This window comes from Eublepharis macularius, chromosome 2 (assembly GCF_028583425.1).
Source record: "Eublepharis macularius isolate TG4126 chromosome 2, MPM_Emac_v1.0, whole genome shotgun sequence".
NCBI classification, from domain to species: Eukaryota; Metazoa; Chordata; class Lepidosauria; order Squamata; family Eublepharidae; genus Eublepharis; species Eublepharis macularius.
Genome location: NC_072791.1, coordinates 105810548 through 105826809, shown reverse-complemented (window position 1 = coordinate 105826809; position 16262 = coordinate 105810548). Strand labels below are relative to the sequence as shown.

The window sequence follows — 16262 nt, the reverse complement described above, 5'->3', positions numbered from 1 at the left end:
CCTACCAGTCCAGCCTGGGGCAAGCCATCCCCCTTATTCGTGGGCTGGACCAGGTACTGGCCAAAGAACTGGAGCAAGGGGAACCCCTTCCAAGTGTCAGGGACTTGGTGAAGAGGTTGCAGGCAGGAGTGGCTGCCCGGTTGCATCCTCTCTGCAAACAGTGGTCATACAGAATGGCCTGCACGTGTGATCCACGTGTGATGGGCGCCGTTGCCATGCACCAGTGTGAGCTAGAATGATGGAAGAAGGAGCTTCACAAAGAGGTTTGCAGGTTTCAGGCTAAAAGACATGGCCGGAGGGAAGAGGGCACGGAAGAGGGGCTGGTGGCTGATGAGCCGGAGGAGGAGGAGGGGGAAGTGGCAGAGGATGAGCCTGGCACTTCAGCCCATGAGAGCCCACCACACGCGAAACACTCCAACTACTGGTCCTCAGTGCTGAACTGGGAGGTTGCTGGCATGAGGAAGGACAGGATTGCACCTGCAGAGGACTCAGCAGAGGTGATGCTGCGGGAGTACCTTGCCGAGACCCCAGAGTCCCCTGAATCCAATTCCCTGGAGTATTGGGCACGTAAATCTGCCATCTGGCCAGACCTCTCGTTTGTGGCCATGAACTTCCTCTCCTGCCCTCCCACCAGTGTCCAGAGTGAGCGGGTGTTCTCCCATCTGGGAGACATCCTCCATCCCTGCCGCTCACGCCTGGATCCTGCCCTAGTGGATCAATTGGCGTTTATCAAGATCAACCTCCCCCTGCTGGGGTATCCTTCCCTGGACCTTGGGGACCTGGAATCTTGGCTCTGAGAAACCCCAGTCTCTCTCTGCACCGATGGCAGGTTGCTTCACCTTAAGTCAAGCTCCAGAGCACCCCCAGTCCATGTTAGGAAGCCCTCCTGAACTCATCCATTCTTCCCAACCACAGCTGCCTTCCCTCTCTGCTCCAGACTTTCTTTCTCATCTCTAAGCCTCTCCCTTCATAATCTCTTACGTCCTGCTGCAACCTAAACTGCTTTCTTGCCTGGCTTTTGAGGTGCAAGGGGGGGCTGCTACTGGCCTCTGTGAAACACCCACTCTCTGATGACTGGCAGCACGCTTTGGGGGGCTCTCAGCTTGACTTCTTTCAACGGCTCTCTAGAGTGTCTTTTGTGGTGCATTCTTCCCTCTCTTCTGGGGTCCAGCTGGGTGCCACTTGGCTCTGCCCTACCCTGCTCCAAGCTTTTGGGGCTCTTTCCCTCCCTCCCATGCCTTCCATTCCAGCAAGGGGCCTTTGAATTGCTGCATGATCTCCTGTTGTGGAGTTGGCTTTCACTCAAGTACATCCATTCATTTCTCATCATGGGGAGTTGGTCTCCCTACCCCCAGGGAGGGCATCTGTTGTTGATGCAGCCCCATGTAGGTGGGTTTTGTGGGCAGCCACCTCTCCTGGACAGGAGCACAAGTCTCTCTCCTTCCCCCAAGGGTGGGTAAGGGTCAATCAGAATAGGGGAGGGGAAGTTGTTGTTTGTCTCTTTGGAAAAGTGATAATTGAAGAGTGTTACATGAAAACCTTTGGGCGGGAAAGTCTACTAAAGTGAAAATCTGTGGGAAAAACAAGGCCTACTGAATCGAACCGGTTCTTGAACCGGTTCTCAAACCGGGCCGGTCCATTTAAAAGTTCGTGGTCCGTGAAAGTCCATGAACCACGAACCAGTGGTCTGTGGCCGACTCCTGGTCCGTGCCCATCTCTACTGCACACAGGAGCTTTTTTGCACAAATAGGCTACTCTTTCTGGAGTTTCAGGTAGGTAGCTGTTTCAGTCTGCAGTAGAACAGCAGGCACATGAAGAAAAGAGCTTTGACTTTTGAAAGCTTATACCCTGAACATCTTGTTGGTCTCTAAAGTGCCACTGGAATCAAACCCTGTATTTCTGGAAAAAAACCAAGTCAGCTCAATTAAACCACAATGGAGGCCCAAATCAAGCCAAAATGAATAACTTATTAATTTGAACATTTATTTGTTTAAAAGCATTATACTCCACATTCTCCTTTAAAACATCCATTAATTTCTGTGGAAGAAGTAAGCATGTGCTTAAATCTTCCATACTGTAATAAAAAAGCACTTCACTTTGGCTGGAGCCTGACATGTGTTTCCAGCTGGATTTGAATAAATCTGTACTGCATATGCACATAATTGGATATTGCACACTTACTGCACTACAGCAATCATTTGCAACTGGATTGTCTTGGCTATATAGGAAAACCCAGTTGCAAATTATTATTATAGTGCAACAAGAACACATGATCTAGAGCTGTGTGGATATAGCCCAAGGGAACAGTTTTTACAAACCATATGGTGGATTCAAGCCAAGATTTCAATATCATTTTCTATAACAAAATTTACAAGTTCCATTATAGCTACTAGGTTCTTGACATTTAAGTAAATTGATACCCTTCTTATAGTTCTGTTTTTCAGGAAGCTAACAGAAGAAGGTCATCCACTGAACTCATAATTAAAAAAAAAGTTCAGTGCTTTTATAAGCAAAGGGGCAAATTCACTCCTAGTGAAATGCAGTGTTAACATTAAATAACATTTAATGAATCCTAATATTATGTTTGATTATGTTATTATGTTAAATGCAGGCTGTTTTTGCAGAATGATTAAACAAAGAAAGCAAAATATAAATCACTGTATCAAGTAGCAAATGGTCTAGTCACATCACAACTATGATTCAGAGTTGTTCCTATATGCAGAAAACTCTAACTTTGCAAGGAGAAAATGGGGTAACCCCTCACAAAATGTCCTGGTTACATCTGCACATATGCAAATAGGGCAAAAAGCAAACCAGTGGAGTTTGGGCACCATTTTAATAACAACAACAACAAACATTCAATTTATATACTGCTCTTCAGGACAACTTAATGCCCACTCAGAGTGGTTTACAAAGTATGTCGTTATTATCCCCACAACATTTTGGTTTCCACAGCAAACTAAAATGGAACCTGAAATCTTTGGCAGTGGTGAGGAAGCTGTGGCTGGAAGGAGGCAGCCAGGAAGAGATAGAGAGAAGATAGAAAGGGTGGATGGGGAGGCAACGGGCAAGAGACAACACTGAAAACCAGCGGGGAAGCAACTGGAAGCAGGATGAAAGGGAGAAAAGGGTGAGGGGGGAAATTAGATTGCCACATAAGCCTTCTTGTCCTTTCTTTTTCAGTACTATTACTCTAAGGTAAATGAGGTACAGTTTTGTTTATGTACTTCATTTATTGCTGATATGACTGGAGTATGTTGTTTGGACTAGTTTGGATAATAATCCCTCACCTACGTTGAAATTTATTTATTTATTTATTTATTAGATTAGATTTTTAGTCCACCCTCCCTGCTGAGTGGGCTCAGGGCGGAGCACAACATTTTAATTTACATAAAAACACATAAAAGCAGATAAAACACTACAATAAAATTTAAAACACTTCTCCTCAGATGGCGATGGAAGAGTTACTTCATTTCAGACACGGCCCATATATCCCTCTCTCTCTCTATATATATATATAGGGTGGTGGACAGATCTTTTCAAGTCAAGTATGGCCGGCGGGGGCCCAGCCTAGCCTCTGCCATATGCCTGGCAGAACATCTCTGTCTTACAGGCCCGGCGGAAGGATAATACATCCTGCCGGGCCCTGGTTTCATCAGACAGAGAGTTCCACCAGGCCAGTGCCAGGACCGAAAAGGCCCTGGCTCTGATCGAGGCCAGGCGAGCCTCCCTAGGACCGGGGACCACCAAAAGTTTTTTGTGTGAACGCAGTGTCCTCTGGGGTATATATAGGAAGAGGCGGTCCCACAGATAAGCTGGACCCAGTCCGCATAGGGCTTTATAGGTCAGCACCAAAACCTTGAACCGGACCTGGTACTCAACTGGTAGCCAATGCAGCTGGCGTAATAGAAGTGTTATATGTTCCCCTATTGGGACTTTTGCAAACACCCGCGCAGCTGCATTTTGAACCAGCTGTAATCTCTGGATCAAGCCCAAGGGAAGCCCTGCATAGAGTGAGTTGCAGTAGTCTAATCTAGAGGTAACCATTGCTGTTAGGTCATGGGTCAACAGGTAGGGGACAAGCTGCTGGGCTTGTCTCAGATGGGAAAATGAAGACCGGACAACTGCGATCTGTGTCTCCATAGTCGAGGCATCCAAGATCACCCCCAGGCTCCTCACTCTCACAAGCGGCACCAGCAGCTCTCCATCAAGAGTGGGGAGCCGGAGTCCCATACCCATGGACCCCAGACTCACATCTTTGTCTTTGTGGGATTTAGTTTTAACCAACTCTGTTTCAACCACCCAGTCACAGCTTCGAAGGCATGCTCGAAGACATCCGGGGCAGAAATTACTGTAAAACAGTTTTGCTTGGATGTAAATCCACATGATCAATAGGATAATTTCCAAATAAATGGGTTTAAGACTGCCTTGAGGATTTTGTCAGAGCTGTCACGCATTTTATTCTAAGTATATTAAATCTACATTGGATCCAGTGCTAATGATGCAACATCCTTTATCTACTCTATGAAATGGATTGCTTTACAATGATGGTGACAATTTTTAATAACTTTTGTTTACAGGAAGATGTGTGCTTCTCTGCAAATAAGGAGGTGCAGACAGTCTCCATTATACTGTAATACTGAGAGAGAAGCAAAGGATATAGAAAATGTTCATTAAACAATTGGCCATTACTGTGGGCAGGAATGGACAGCTATGCAGAGCACTCTATGGATGTAGCTGAACTTGTATGAAACTATGTATAAGTGATCTGCTTTTAAATTGATACACAGAGATGAATATTCATCTAACTTTCCATTGGTAAAGACATATAATTTATATAACTTAACTACGGACATTAAAATACTGACAAATTGTCTTTACAGTCTTGGGTTTATGATGAAGAACATGCCATTGAGCTGCAACCGATTCATGATGACCTCGATCCTGAGGCAAGGGTGTAGGAGAGGACTAGAGAGTGTAGGAGGAATGGAGGCAATGAAGGCAAGAGTGTAGGAGAGGAATATAGAGATTATTTGCAATTGCCTTCCTCCAAGTAGGAACCTCAGTCTTCCATATGGGTCTTCCATCCAACTATTAACCACGGCCGTCTCAGCTTAGCTCCCAAGCTCCAATGATCTCAGGTTAAACTGGGCTATCCAAGTTGCTCTTGGGTTTGTGACATCTTTTAATTCTTTGCCATATAACCAAGGCTTGTTTCAACCTGAGATTAATAAACTAAGGGTTTTGCTGCAAAAAACACACAAGCTTATCTTGCTGTATTCTCCAACAGCTAGGCAAACAGAGTAAGAGAGGGCATGTGGCCTTCCACTACAGCTCAATGTAATTAGTCCCTGAAACCAACAATAATGTATCCCCATTCTGCCTAGGAAGTTTGCAGGTTACCTTGGGCCAGTCACATGCTTTCAGTCTAACCTATCTCACATAATGGTTGTGAGGGTAAAAAGGAGAACAATGAAGCTGCTTTCGGCACCTGTTGTGGAGAAAGGCAGAGTATAACTGAAGTAAATAAACAAACAAATAGATGCAGGGAAGTGGAACTTTCCTTAGCAACAAAACACTCCATTTTGAAAGTTGATAAAAAAAAGATTTTCCTGAAAGAAAGAGGTAAAGGAATCTGGATTCCTGTTAACACAGCTTTTATTGTGTAAAAGGTGTTGTGGAAAGCACCTAAGTCTCTGTCTCGGTAGTTTAATAGCACTGAACTTGACAAACAGTTCAGTTGGAAGAAATTATTCACAAATTCAAGTTGCAATTATTCACAAGTTGCAATCTTAAAGTTGCAATTATTCTCAAATTCAAGTTGCATATAGATATTTATGAGCAAGTCTGATCTGAGGAATATTGAGTAATATTACTTAAGTGGAGTCCAGATATTAGTCTCTTCAATATGAATGGTGCTGGCAGATTAGTAGTATGATCCACAAACAACTTAACCTGTAATATTTTCAAGTACAACTTGGAATCAGTAGGATGAATCATGTTTAAACACATAATCATTAACTTGGCCATAAACCTTGTTTAGTTAGATGTACAACCCATTGATCTAATCTAGAATTGCTTCCAAGAGGCTGCATTAAGGGCTAACATGTTAGTAACACTGACCACAATGGAAGGAACCTGGGCTGAATCCACACATCCCGGCGTTGTGATAAATGTTCGCTAAACTTCCATAATGAGTCAGAAATTGCACTAGAAAGGCACTATACTTCCGGAAGTTTAGCAAACGTTTACCGCGATGCCGGGACACAGGCGGGGACATGTGGATTTGCCCCGCTTCTTATTTTAATTGACTGCAAGCTCATGCTAAGTAAGCCACTCAAATCTTTTCATGCTGTCAAAGGAGAAAAGAATATTTCAGAATACTATGGTTAAAATAAAAAGTCCAAAAAAACCATAGAAAGATTTCAGTTTTTTTCCCCTTTATTTATTTAAAAAAAATGAAAGTCATTGTTCTGCTTGTAATATAGTATCCAAGATTCCCTTCAATTTATAGTTAAATAGAAAAATGGTTTAAAACAAGTTTCTTACAATATCTTTTTGCTATTGTCTAGAACAAATCATTTTATGAAATAAAAGCTAGCAAAAGTACAGAGCTAACAAAATTACTTGTATCTTAGAACAAACAATGTCTTTTCATCAGTTTAGGATGCAGTCCTGAGCATTCTTACTTGGTAACCATTCTCACAAAGAAATATGTTTAGGACTGAGGTCCTTGATAGGAAAAAAGTAAATTGTATTGTCGAAGGCTTTCACGGCCGGAGAACGATGGTTGTTGTGGGTTTTCCGGGCTGTATTGCCGTGGTCTTGCCAAGACCATGGCAATACAGCCCGGAAAACCCACAACAACCATCAAAAAAGTAAATTCTCTGAAAAACATCAACCATGAACTCACACTGCATATGATAGTGGGAGAAATAATTCTTCTTCCAATATTAATTGGAATATTAATATGTTTATTTAGCATAAGAACATACGAAGAGCCCTGCTGAACCAGACGAGTGGTCTATCTAGCCCAGCAGCCTGTCTCACATGGTGGCCAACCAGTTGCTATGGAGGGCTAGCAATAGGGCATAGTGGCTGAAACCTTCCCTTCAAGTTCCCTCCTGGCACTGGTAATGTAGAGGTTCCCTCTTAGTCGCCATGGATAGTAGCCACTCATAGACCAATCCTCCATAACTCTGTATAATGTCCTTTTAATGCTGTCTAGCATCTGAATTCTTTGAAAGCATACTGGCTGAAGAGAGCTGCAGATGATCCATACCTGAAAAATCTATTGAACAAACAAAGGCAAGCCAGAACAAGTACACACATGCACACGCACACATGAGAATATGGATCCAAGTTTCCTTAGTTTATCCCTAAGTATGGTCATGGACTAATATGGAGGGCTGTATGTTAAAAAGTATCAATGGAAAGTTCAAAATGGAAAGAATACAGTATCTGCAATTAAAGTTACACAAAGGAATACCAAACAGTTCTTAAATATTAGGATACTTAATACGTCTAGATTTCAGCATCATATTTATGACATACAATTTAAAATGTGTATTTTAAGAAATAATAAATCAGAAAGTAAATTTAATAAATACCATCTTGGAAAGCAAAGTCATGGGTGCCTGTTAGAAGGTGCGTATATCATAGATCCTCCATGTTGCATGTTTTGAAAAATCAGGCAAGATTCCCCAGACATTTTATGCACACATTGACAGTAGTCAACAGTGTGTATATAATGCTGTCATTTGGAATATGGTTTTAATTTTATAAGAAACTCAGAGCCAAACTACAAGTGACGAATGACACAGGTTGGACACTTGTCAGTTTCCCTCAAGTTTTGATGGGAAATGTAGGCAGCTTGGCGGAATGTTGGTCAAGTGCCAGTTGAAAAATCCAGTTGAAAAATCCATTGGACAGCAGTCGGAGAGCCAAGCTGCAAGACCAGGATGCCTACATTTCCCATCAAAACTTGAGGGAAGCTGACAAGTGTCCAACCTGTGTCATTCGTCACTTGTAGCTTGGCCCTCAGCTGACTTTAAAGTGATAGTTTTGGAGATCAGGGTAGTATTAACTCAGCAAACAGAGTGTGATCAACCACTATGATAAACTTGTGCATTTACTTTGATTATATTAGACCAAGGCAAATCAGGAAGATTTGAAATGCTTTTCAGTGAAATGGAGCAGATCCTCATTGGATAAGCTTATATGAAAAAAAAACATTTAAAACATTTCCATTCTGAAAATACACGTCAAGAGGTTTGTATTATATTTCAGCCAGACCAACTTTCTCACTTAGAAAAAAAATGTAATAGTTAAAAAATAACCCTTTCAAAACAGAAACCCTTCAAAAACAGGAAAAAACCAGTTATTTGTGGACATGATCTCACCAAAATTAAAAGATTTGAAAGTGCTATTGATTTCAAAAGAACAGATTTGCTTAACTGACCCATTGAAAACAATAGAATTTTCAATGTGTTTAAGTTTATCTGGATTATGACTTATATTTTTATTCCTTTCTTATTTGGAGATTCAGCACAAACTGGAACTAATATAGTATTATAGTGGTGGTGGAAAATGCTTTCTACTCGTAGTCAAGTTATGATGGCCTCTGCTAGGGTTTTCAAGGCAAGAGGCATTCATGGATGGTTTGCCATCGCCTGCCTCTGCATAGCATCCCTGGTTTTACTTGGTGGTCTCCCATCCAATTATTAACCAAGACTGACTCTACTTAGCTTCCAAGATCCAACAAGATCAGGCTAGCCTGGGCTATCAGTGGAATGCATTTTAAGATATCTTTGCTTTATTATGGAGCAGGTTTTTGTCATGAGCTGATGTTTGCATTCCTCCTATGAAGGGCAATTAAGTCAGTTTCTCAAAACTGCAAACCTACCCCAGGGTAGTCAGTCACATGACAGAATGGCATTGTGGCCAATGATCGTTGTTTAAAGAGAAAGTTTGTCATTAACATTATTCTAGGTTGTACCTGCAGATAGGAGTGAAGCTTGTGCAGCATGCCATGCAAAATGTACACAACTTTACTAGGTATACCAGTGCAGAGCAACTTTAAGGTATCATGTTCATTTCATTCTTCCCCTTAACCATCTTCTAAAGGGAGAGCCAGACTTCTGCACTTGTACAAGTGATAACATGTTTCAGAATCACATGACATAGCTCCATGCAAGCAAGATTTGATCTAGTTATGACAGCTTCTGATATATGGAAATGCAAAACATCTTACTATCTTAATGGTTCAGCTGACCTTTAAAAAGGTCTAATGCCTGAATCTTTTATATTGCACTTTTAAAAGAATTAAACTATCAAAGGGCTATAATATAATCCTGCTGGGGTACCAGTAGAGAGGGGGAAGCATTAGGAAGTGGATGGAGCTGGAATGAACCTTGTGTTCATTGTATTTGGTTAATTTGGGAATGAAGGGTGTGATCTGGAAGTTTAGTTTTCTTGCAAAGAGTTGTGAGTGATGAAGTGGCTGGAAAACTGGGAAATTTTAGAAAGGTGAAGAGTGCATGCAAAATGAGGAGCAACTGCCATGAAGAAAGTATATACTATGAACTCTCAGAAGGGGGATATGAAAAGTCTTTCATACCTGTTGTGTCTGGGAAGGTTTCTTTTATTTAAAAGAATACCTTTTGTTCCACATAAAATAGTTCTGTGGCACATAATATAAGTGTTTATTTTCGGAGACCTCCAGCTCTGTAGAGTTGGTCAAAATCTTGATCTAGTAGACAATTACAAAAGGGGAAGGTTCATGTTGCTGGGAAGCAGCCTTTGGCCATGATAAGTGATGCTGCAGACAACAAATTTACATTTGCAAGTATGTACATTTAGGGAAAGCTATTCCAGTATTACTGTTGGGACTCCTCTCTTGTCTGGGTTCAAATAGCTGAAAGCTGAAATAGGGAGACAGGACACCAGCCCATTCCAGTGAAGGGGATGCTCTGTTTTCCCTGTGGATGCTTTCTTTGCCTGCTCTGACCTTTCTTCAGAGTTTCTGAGCCTCCCTTTACCCTGCTGGTCTTATGACACCTATCAAATCCACTATAAGTGGACAATTTGAATCTGACTTTTTACCAAAACATGAATTTCTGACAGTTCTGGTGCCAAGCAAGAAGCAACAGTTCTGTCACCTTATCTTGGAGGTGGTATAACCGTTACCACTGTAACTAGTTCCCAGAGGTTCTCTAGGAGTTTCTTGCTTCCTTTTTTTAAATAACACAAAACTGGCTGTTCTAAGCCTGGGGTAGGATTGCTAGAACATTCCTGCTATATCTCTAAGCACCTAATAACATAAATGTTATTTTAGAGTTCTCTAGACTGTTTTTATTAAACAGCAGAACACTCTGTGGCCACCACAGCTATGAAACATCCCTTTTCAAATTTAGATCTGACAATGTTAGCTTGAAGAATCCATCTAATGAAGAGAACTTCAAAAGCTTATACCTTGAAAATTTTGCTGGTTTTTAAAGTGCTCTTGGACTTTCAGCTACCAATAGGAAACTAACCTGAAGAATGTTGTTGATTCTAGCACTGGCTGCTTGCTGGCAGTTCAGTGGGGATCTCTTCCACATGGCCAGTAAGTATGATTCTGGGAGAGAGCCAAGCTAGGCTCAACAGTAGCTTGCAACTAAACTGACCAAGGGAACCTTGGCTTTTGAAATCTAGTTGGTCTTGAAGGTGCTACTGGATCCTAATCTTGCTTTTCCTACCATACTAAACCCCTTTGCAGCATTTAAAACATTTTTTGCAGAAAAAGAGGGAAGGGAAAGTATGGGAGGACTGGTTCAAATATGACAGGTTTTGTGGGAGGCCTTATGGTTGCAAGGAACTTCTTAGCTTTATAAAATGTCTCTCTATATAGTTGATATAATAGACCCCCTGATTTCAGAATGTTCATAGTCCTAGCTGTCCTGTATCTCAAGAAGAGACACCATTTTACAGTCAGCAACACACTATGCATATGGGCTTCTTCCACACCAGGGTGATTTTCCGTGGTAGTCTGGTTGCTAATGTGATTCTGTGTGAAATCACCCTTGCAACAGGGATTCCAGACAACCCAGGGTAATCTGTTTTCTCTCTGCTCTTAGCCATTGTTTCCCTTTCACACTTGATGCACACTGAAGTTCCCCCCAGCTGTGTTCTCATGTGACCCTTAAGATTCTCTGCCCACCATTTTTTTTAATTTTAAAGAATATAGGTAACATTGCATAGAAATAACACAATACCTTTAAAAAACTTAAAATCTCCACATATTTGCAGATACTGCCAACAATCCCCTCTCTCCCCCTCCTTAAAAGGCAGGGTGAGTAGGAGTGGGTGATTCTTTTTAAAAAACATGAACATGAATAACATTGGATAGGAATAAAGCAACACCATTTACAATCTTTTTTTTAAAACTTCTCCAATGATCCCCTTCCCTCTGTGTAAAAGGCAGATAATTCTCTTCTGCTATGTTTATTTCCACTGAGGACTGGCTTGTTATGGCCACCAATTGAATGTAACTGAAGTTCTTCATTTATGTTCTTTCCTTTTCAGACACAAGAAATAGCATCTTGCCCAGAAAACACTGATTCTTGTAACAGGGTTTTTTTTTGTGAGGAAGGAATGGGTTGTTAACGGTCTGTTGACAGATACAGGATTACATCATATGGAAACGTGAAAAAATGCAGCAGTCGGATGGCTGAAACATGAGGCATCTTATGTGTGGAAGCAGCCATGGTTGTCTGTTCCACATTTATTAGGGGTGCAGTATATGAGCTTCGAAATGCTATACATTATTAATAATTTCAAGGAATTTTGTAATACTGGATTATCTTATAGATGGAAATTCAAGGCCACAAATCTAACACAGGTAGGAAGCAGAGGCAGTGTTCAAAAACTGTAGGCAAATCGTTCTCTGTTGATCTCAGCTACTTATTTCCTAGGATATTGAAAAAGTTAACACACTGATCACAAATCAGCTTAGACTTAAAAATCATTGGGTTAAATGTGACCAGCAAGGCTGCGAAATCTCTTGAGTATGGAAGTGCTACATACATTATTATATCATCATAATAAATAAAACTTTCAGGACTGCATGTTATCTAAAATTGGGCTACATTTGACTATGGGAATGTACAGTCTTAAAAAATCTCCTGGCAAGTAATTCTTTCAGTTTTTATACCTCCATCAGGAAAAGAGAACATCAAAACGACTTGTTCCCTGGTTTATTTCTGGAGGATGGACACAATAAAATAGGGTCACCATCCTTTTTCTTTGTGGGCCTCTCATGTCTTAATGATAGGTGGAAATCTAGAAAGTGAAGCTTTTACTGGCACAGTGATGCAGCAATAAGAGAAAGTCTCCTGTTGAATTCCTGCTTGTCAGAAAGTTGGCTGATATAGGAAGCAGAATATTTTGGTTATATTTATCCCAGACAGAAGTGGCCCCCATCATAATGGTAAAAACTGAATTGAATAATAGACAGCTTGTTATCTTTTAATAGTACCCTTTAGATCTGTCACCTGAAGCAAACCACTACCTCTCTCTGCTGAACTGTACTGTGGAGGACTCAGAATTTCAAAGTAGTAGATGGGAATGATTATATTACTGACAACTGACAGTTTATAATAACAATATTAATAACCAAGACTGCAGTATTAACAATGCAATCCAATGACTTCAATAGGTTGAGACTGGAAGAACTCTGCATACTATTGCAACTGTTAGTATATGAGTCAGATCCACTGATTAAAAGACTTTTGATAGATTGATGTCCCTGATTAATTATTTTAATAGAAGTACTTACATATTCATAGACTAGTGCCACCTGAGAAGAAGCATTCCTCCTCTTTTACACGGGAGGGAATGCTTCTTCTGAATGAGTGACAGCACTTGCTGTGACCTACGATTGCGTCATTGAAAAATATCGGAAGAACCCCCCCTCCCACTTCAGTTATATGGAAGCTTATGTACAGTGGCGTAGCATGGTCTACAGCCCCCCCCCAGGCAGTTTTCCTCCCCCACAGCGTGTGCTCCAGCCCTGCCTGATGATATCACTTCAGTGACATCATCACACACAGGGGCACTTCCCCCTCACCCGGGCCTTCCCACTCACCTCCCCACCACCTTCCATGCCCCCCTCCCCAGGCAGCCCACTTCCCTGCTTGCCTTCCCACCGCCTTCTGCGCCACCGGAGCACCTAGCAGCGCCAGCGAAGGGGAGGGAAGGTGAGTGGCGAAGCAGCCCGCCTCCCCGCTTCCTTGCCTGTTGGGGCACCTGGCAGCACAGGTAAAGGGGCGGGAAGGCAAACGGCGAGGCAGCCCACTTCCCCGCTCACCTCCCCACTGCCTTCCGTGCTGCCTGAGCGCCCAGCAGCGTGGACAAAGGGGCGGGAAGGCGAGTGGCAAGGCGGCCTGCCTCCCCGCTTCCTCACCTGTCGGGGCGCCTGGCAGCACCAGCAAAGAGTCGGGAAGGTGAGAGGCGAGACAGCCCGCCTCCCCACCGCCTTCCGAGCTGCCGGAGTGCCCAAAAGTGGGGGCGAAGGGGCAGGAAGGCGAGCGGGGAGGCAGCCTACTTCCCTACCCGCCTCCCCACTGCCTTCTCTGCCACCAGAGTGCCCGGCAGCACCAGCGGCGAGGCGGCCTACCTCCCTGCATCCCTGCCTGTTGGGGCGCCTGGCTGCGCAGGAGAAGAGGTGGGAAGGCAAGCGGTGAGGAGACCCACCTCACTGCTTGCCTCCCTGCTTTTCCGCCTTTTGGGGCGCCTGGCAACACCAGCAAAGAGGCAGGAAGACGAGCGGCAAGACGGCCTGGCTCCCGCTTGCTTCCCCGTTTCCTCGCCTGTCAGCGCCAGCAAAGAGGTGGGAAGGCGGCAGCAGCAACAGAGCGCTCCGGGGGGGGGGGCATGAACCAGGCGCCCCCTCAAAATGTTGCACCCAGGGCACCCCCCCCCCCACTAAGCCTATGTGCACATGTAAGCAATGAATGATTCTGGCAGCAGCTGCCTCGCAGATCTCAAGAAAGTCACCTATGGAGAAGGAGTCTTCTCGCCTGGCCTGGCCTCCCCTCAGGCGTGCCCAGCGGGCTCCACGTGGCGGGCTGGAGGGAGAGGGCAGGTGAGGGCTGTGGCTCAGCCCTGGAGGTACTCGATCTTGAGGCGGCTGAGGCGCGTGCCGTGGCTGCGGATGGTGAGCGCCAGCAGCTCATACTTGTCCCTGAGGCCTGCCGAGACGGCCAGAGTCTCCTTGAGGAGGGCGCGCGTGTGTAGCAGCATGCCCAGGAAGTTGTCGTTGAGGCGGCTCTCTTCGCGGCTCTCGTGCTCCTGCCCTTGGCGGAACTTGTTTTCCAGCTCGCCCAGAGACTTGTCCGAGTTGGCGTAGGCGTCGCCGATCTGCGTCGACTCGCGGCGCAAGTACTTGCCGTAGCTCTCCTCACCGTCCAGGTCGTAGGAGATGCTCTTACGGATGCCTTCTAGCACCCGTGCTGCGTCCTCCACCTGCCGGCCCAAGATGGTGAATTCCTCCCGCAGGCTCAGGCTGGGCGCCGCCGCAGTCTGCTGGAGCAGCCGCTGCTGCGCCTCCACACCCGCGGAGCAGCGCAGCCGGTCACTCACCCTGAAGAGCAGCTGGCACTTCTCCGGGTCATCGTTCTCCTCGTAGTCCCCGTCAGGCACAAAGTAATGGTGCAGCGTCCCGTTGGACATCTCCGGGTACAGCGGCCCGTCGAAATAGCCTCGGCACAGGCTGCCCAAGCAGCTCAGCAGCCATGCTGAACGCAGCAGCCCCAGCGGCATCCCGACAGCGAAGTCAGACGCGGCGGAGAGGAGCCCCAGGTCAAGTCCTCTGCTTGGAAGGGCGCTTTGCACGGGGCTTCATTGGGGCTGGCTGGGAGGCTCTGCCTGAAGTTGAGAGCCCCTTTCCCTTGACAGAGCTCTCTGGCACCGGCTCCGGAGTTGCGAATGATTGATATCTCTGCGGCTTCCCCCAGCCACCTCCACCACTTACCCCCCTCCACTCTCTCCCGAGCAATTGAAATTTACAAGCAGAACCAGAGAGGCAGAGAGAGCCAGCCTCCAGATTTTAGCTAGATTGACTGAAGCTGCTGCAGCCGCCGCTTCATACTGCCGTCTCCCCCCACATCTGGATTGGTGGTAAAGCAGGAGCTTGGGTTTTGGCCCTAAGATTGTGCTCGCTTGCTCTCGGGTCTCAAATTACACCGGTCCCCTCACTTATGCAAAAGTCCAAATACCAAGTTTGGAAAGTAGCCTTACGACCACAGGATGTCATTATTAAAGCTACAGTATCATCTCTTTCGGGATTACACAGTTTTTCAAAGTCAGGTGGAAAAAGAATCTCAAATTGAGGTTTATAAAGGGGGGGGGCACAAGCAGGTTGTTGGATAAGGCAAAATTCTTGCTATGCTGCTTTCGTTTGGCAAGAAAGGCCCACAATATTTTCTGAAGAAATGTATTTTGAAGGCAGACATCTGCAGAAACCGCAGGATTTAGGATGTACGCTAGGGTTAGAAGTGGGGAAACAGTCTCATCAGTTGCTCTTCCTTTTTTTCTTTAAAAATGAATTAAAATTGTGCTTTAAATTTTCCACTTTCATATAGTCTATCCTTCAGGACATGGATAGGAGATAGCTGGGGGAGGGCTAGCTCCCCTTTTGGGGAGAGGTTTTTGGTGGCATAAAACCAGGTGACAAAGTCATGTAAGGAACAGTTTCTGTGAGATTTCAATTGAACATGACCATCTCAAGCGGCTTGTTTCTATGAATGGTGGTTAGTTTATAACATTTGAGCCCTGTAAATTAGTTAAGGACTGCAGAGCTTTCTGGGCAGAACATCTGTTTGGCATGCAGAAGGTCCCAGGTTCAGTCCCCAGCATCTCCAGTTAAAAGAATCAAATTAGTGATATAGAAAGACTAGACCCTGGAGAGCCACTGACTGTCAGAGGAGACAGTACTGAGCTGGATATACCAAGGGTCTGCCTCAATATCAGGTAGTTTTGTTTGTTGATTGGTCTCTCATTGGTAAACAGATTCAGAAGATTCAAATTGATGACCTATTGTGTGTTTGTTCCATTTGGGTTCCATTCGAAATCAACCTCAGTTTAGGATGCTGCCATCTGTAGGCAGCCTACTTAATTTAAACGTTTCAAACCAACCCCATTTACTTTCAAAAAGTCCTGTGAAATTCACTGTGACTGTTCTAGAATGTGAATAGCTTGCAGCCTTTGTTTCTAGAACTACC

The 16262-nt window shown here is 44.3% G+C and overlaps 1 protein-coding gene across 1 annotated transcript; it reads right to left on the bottom strand.

The window, feature by feature from the left end:
• Positions 1-13982: 13982 nt before the first annotated feature.
• FIBIN (fin bud initiation factor homolog) lies at positions 13983-15129 on the bottom strand. Its single transcript, XM_054972315.1, has one exon. It carries the CDS (start codon positions 14800-14802, stop codon positions 14140-14142), a length of 663 nt encoding a protein of 220 aa, XP_054828290.1. The 5' UTR covers positions 14803-15129; the 3' UTR covers positions 13983-14139.
• Between the last annotated feature and the right edge of the window lie 1133 nt (positions 15130-16262).

Bases quoted from the DNA above. Each gene is read 5' to 3' on its own strand.
- FIBIN (XM_054972315.1), bottom strand. From the start codon at position 14,802: ATGCCGCTGGGGCTGCTGCGTTCAGCATGGCTGCTGAGCTGCTTGGGC.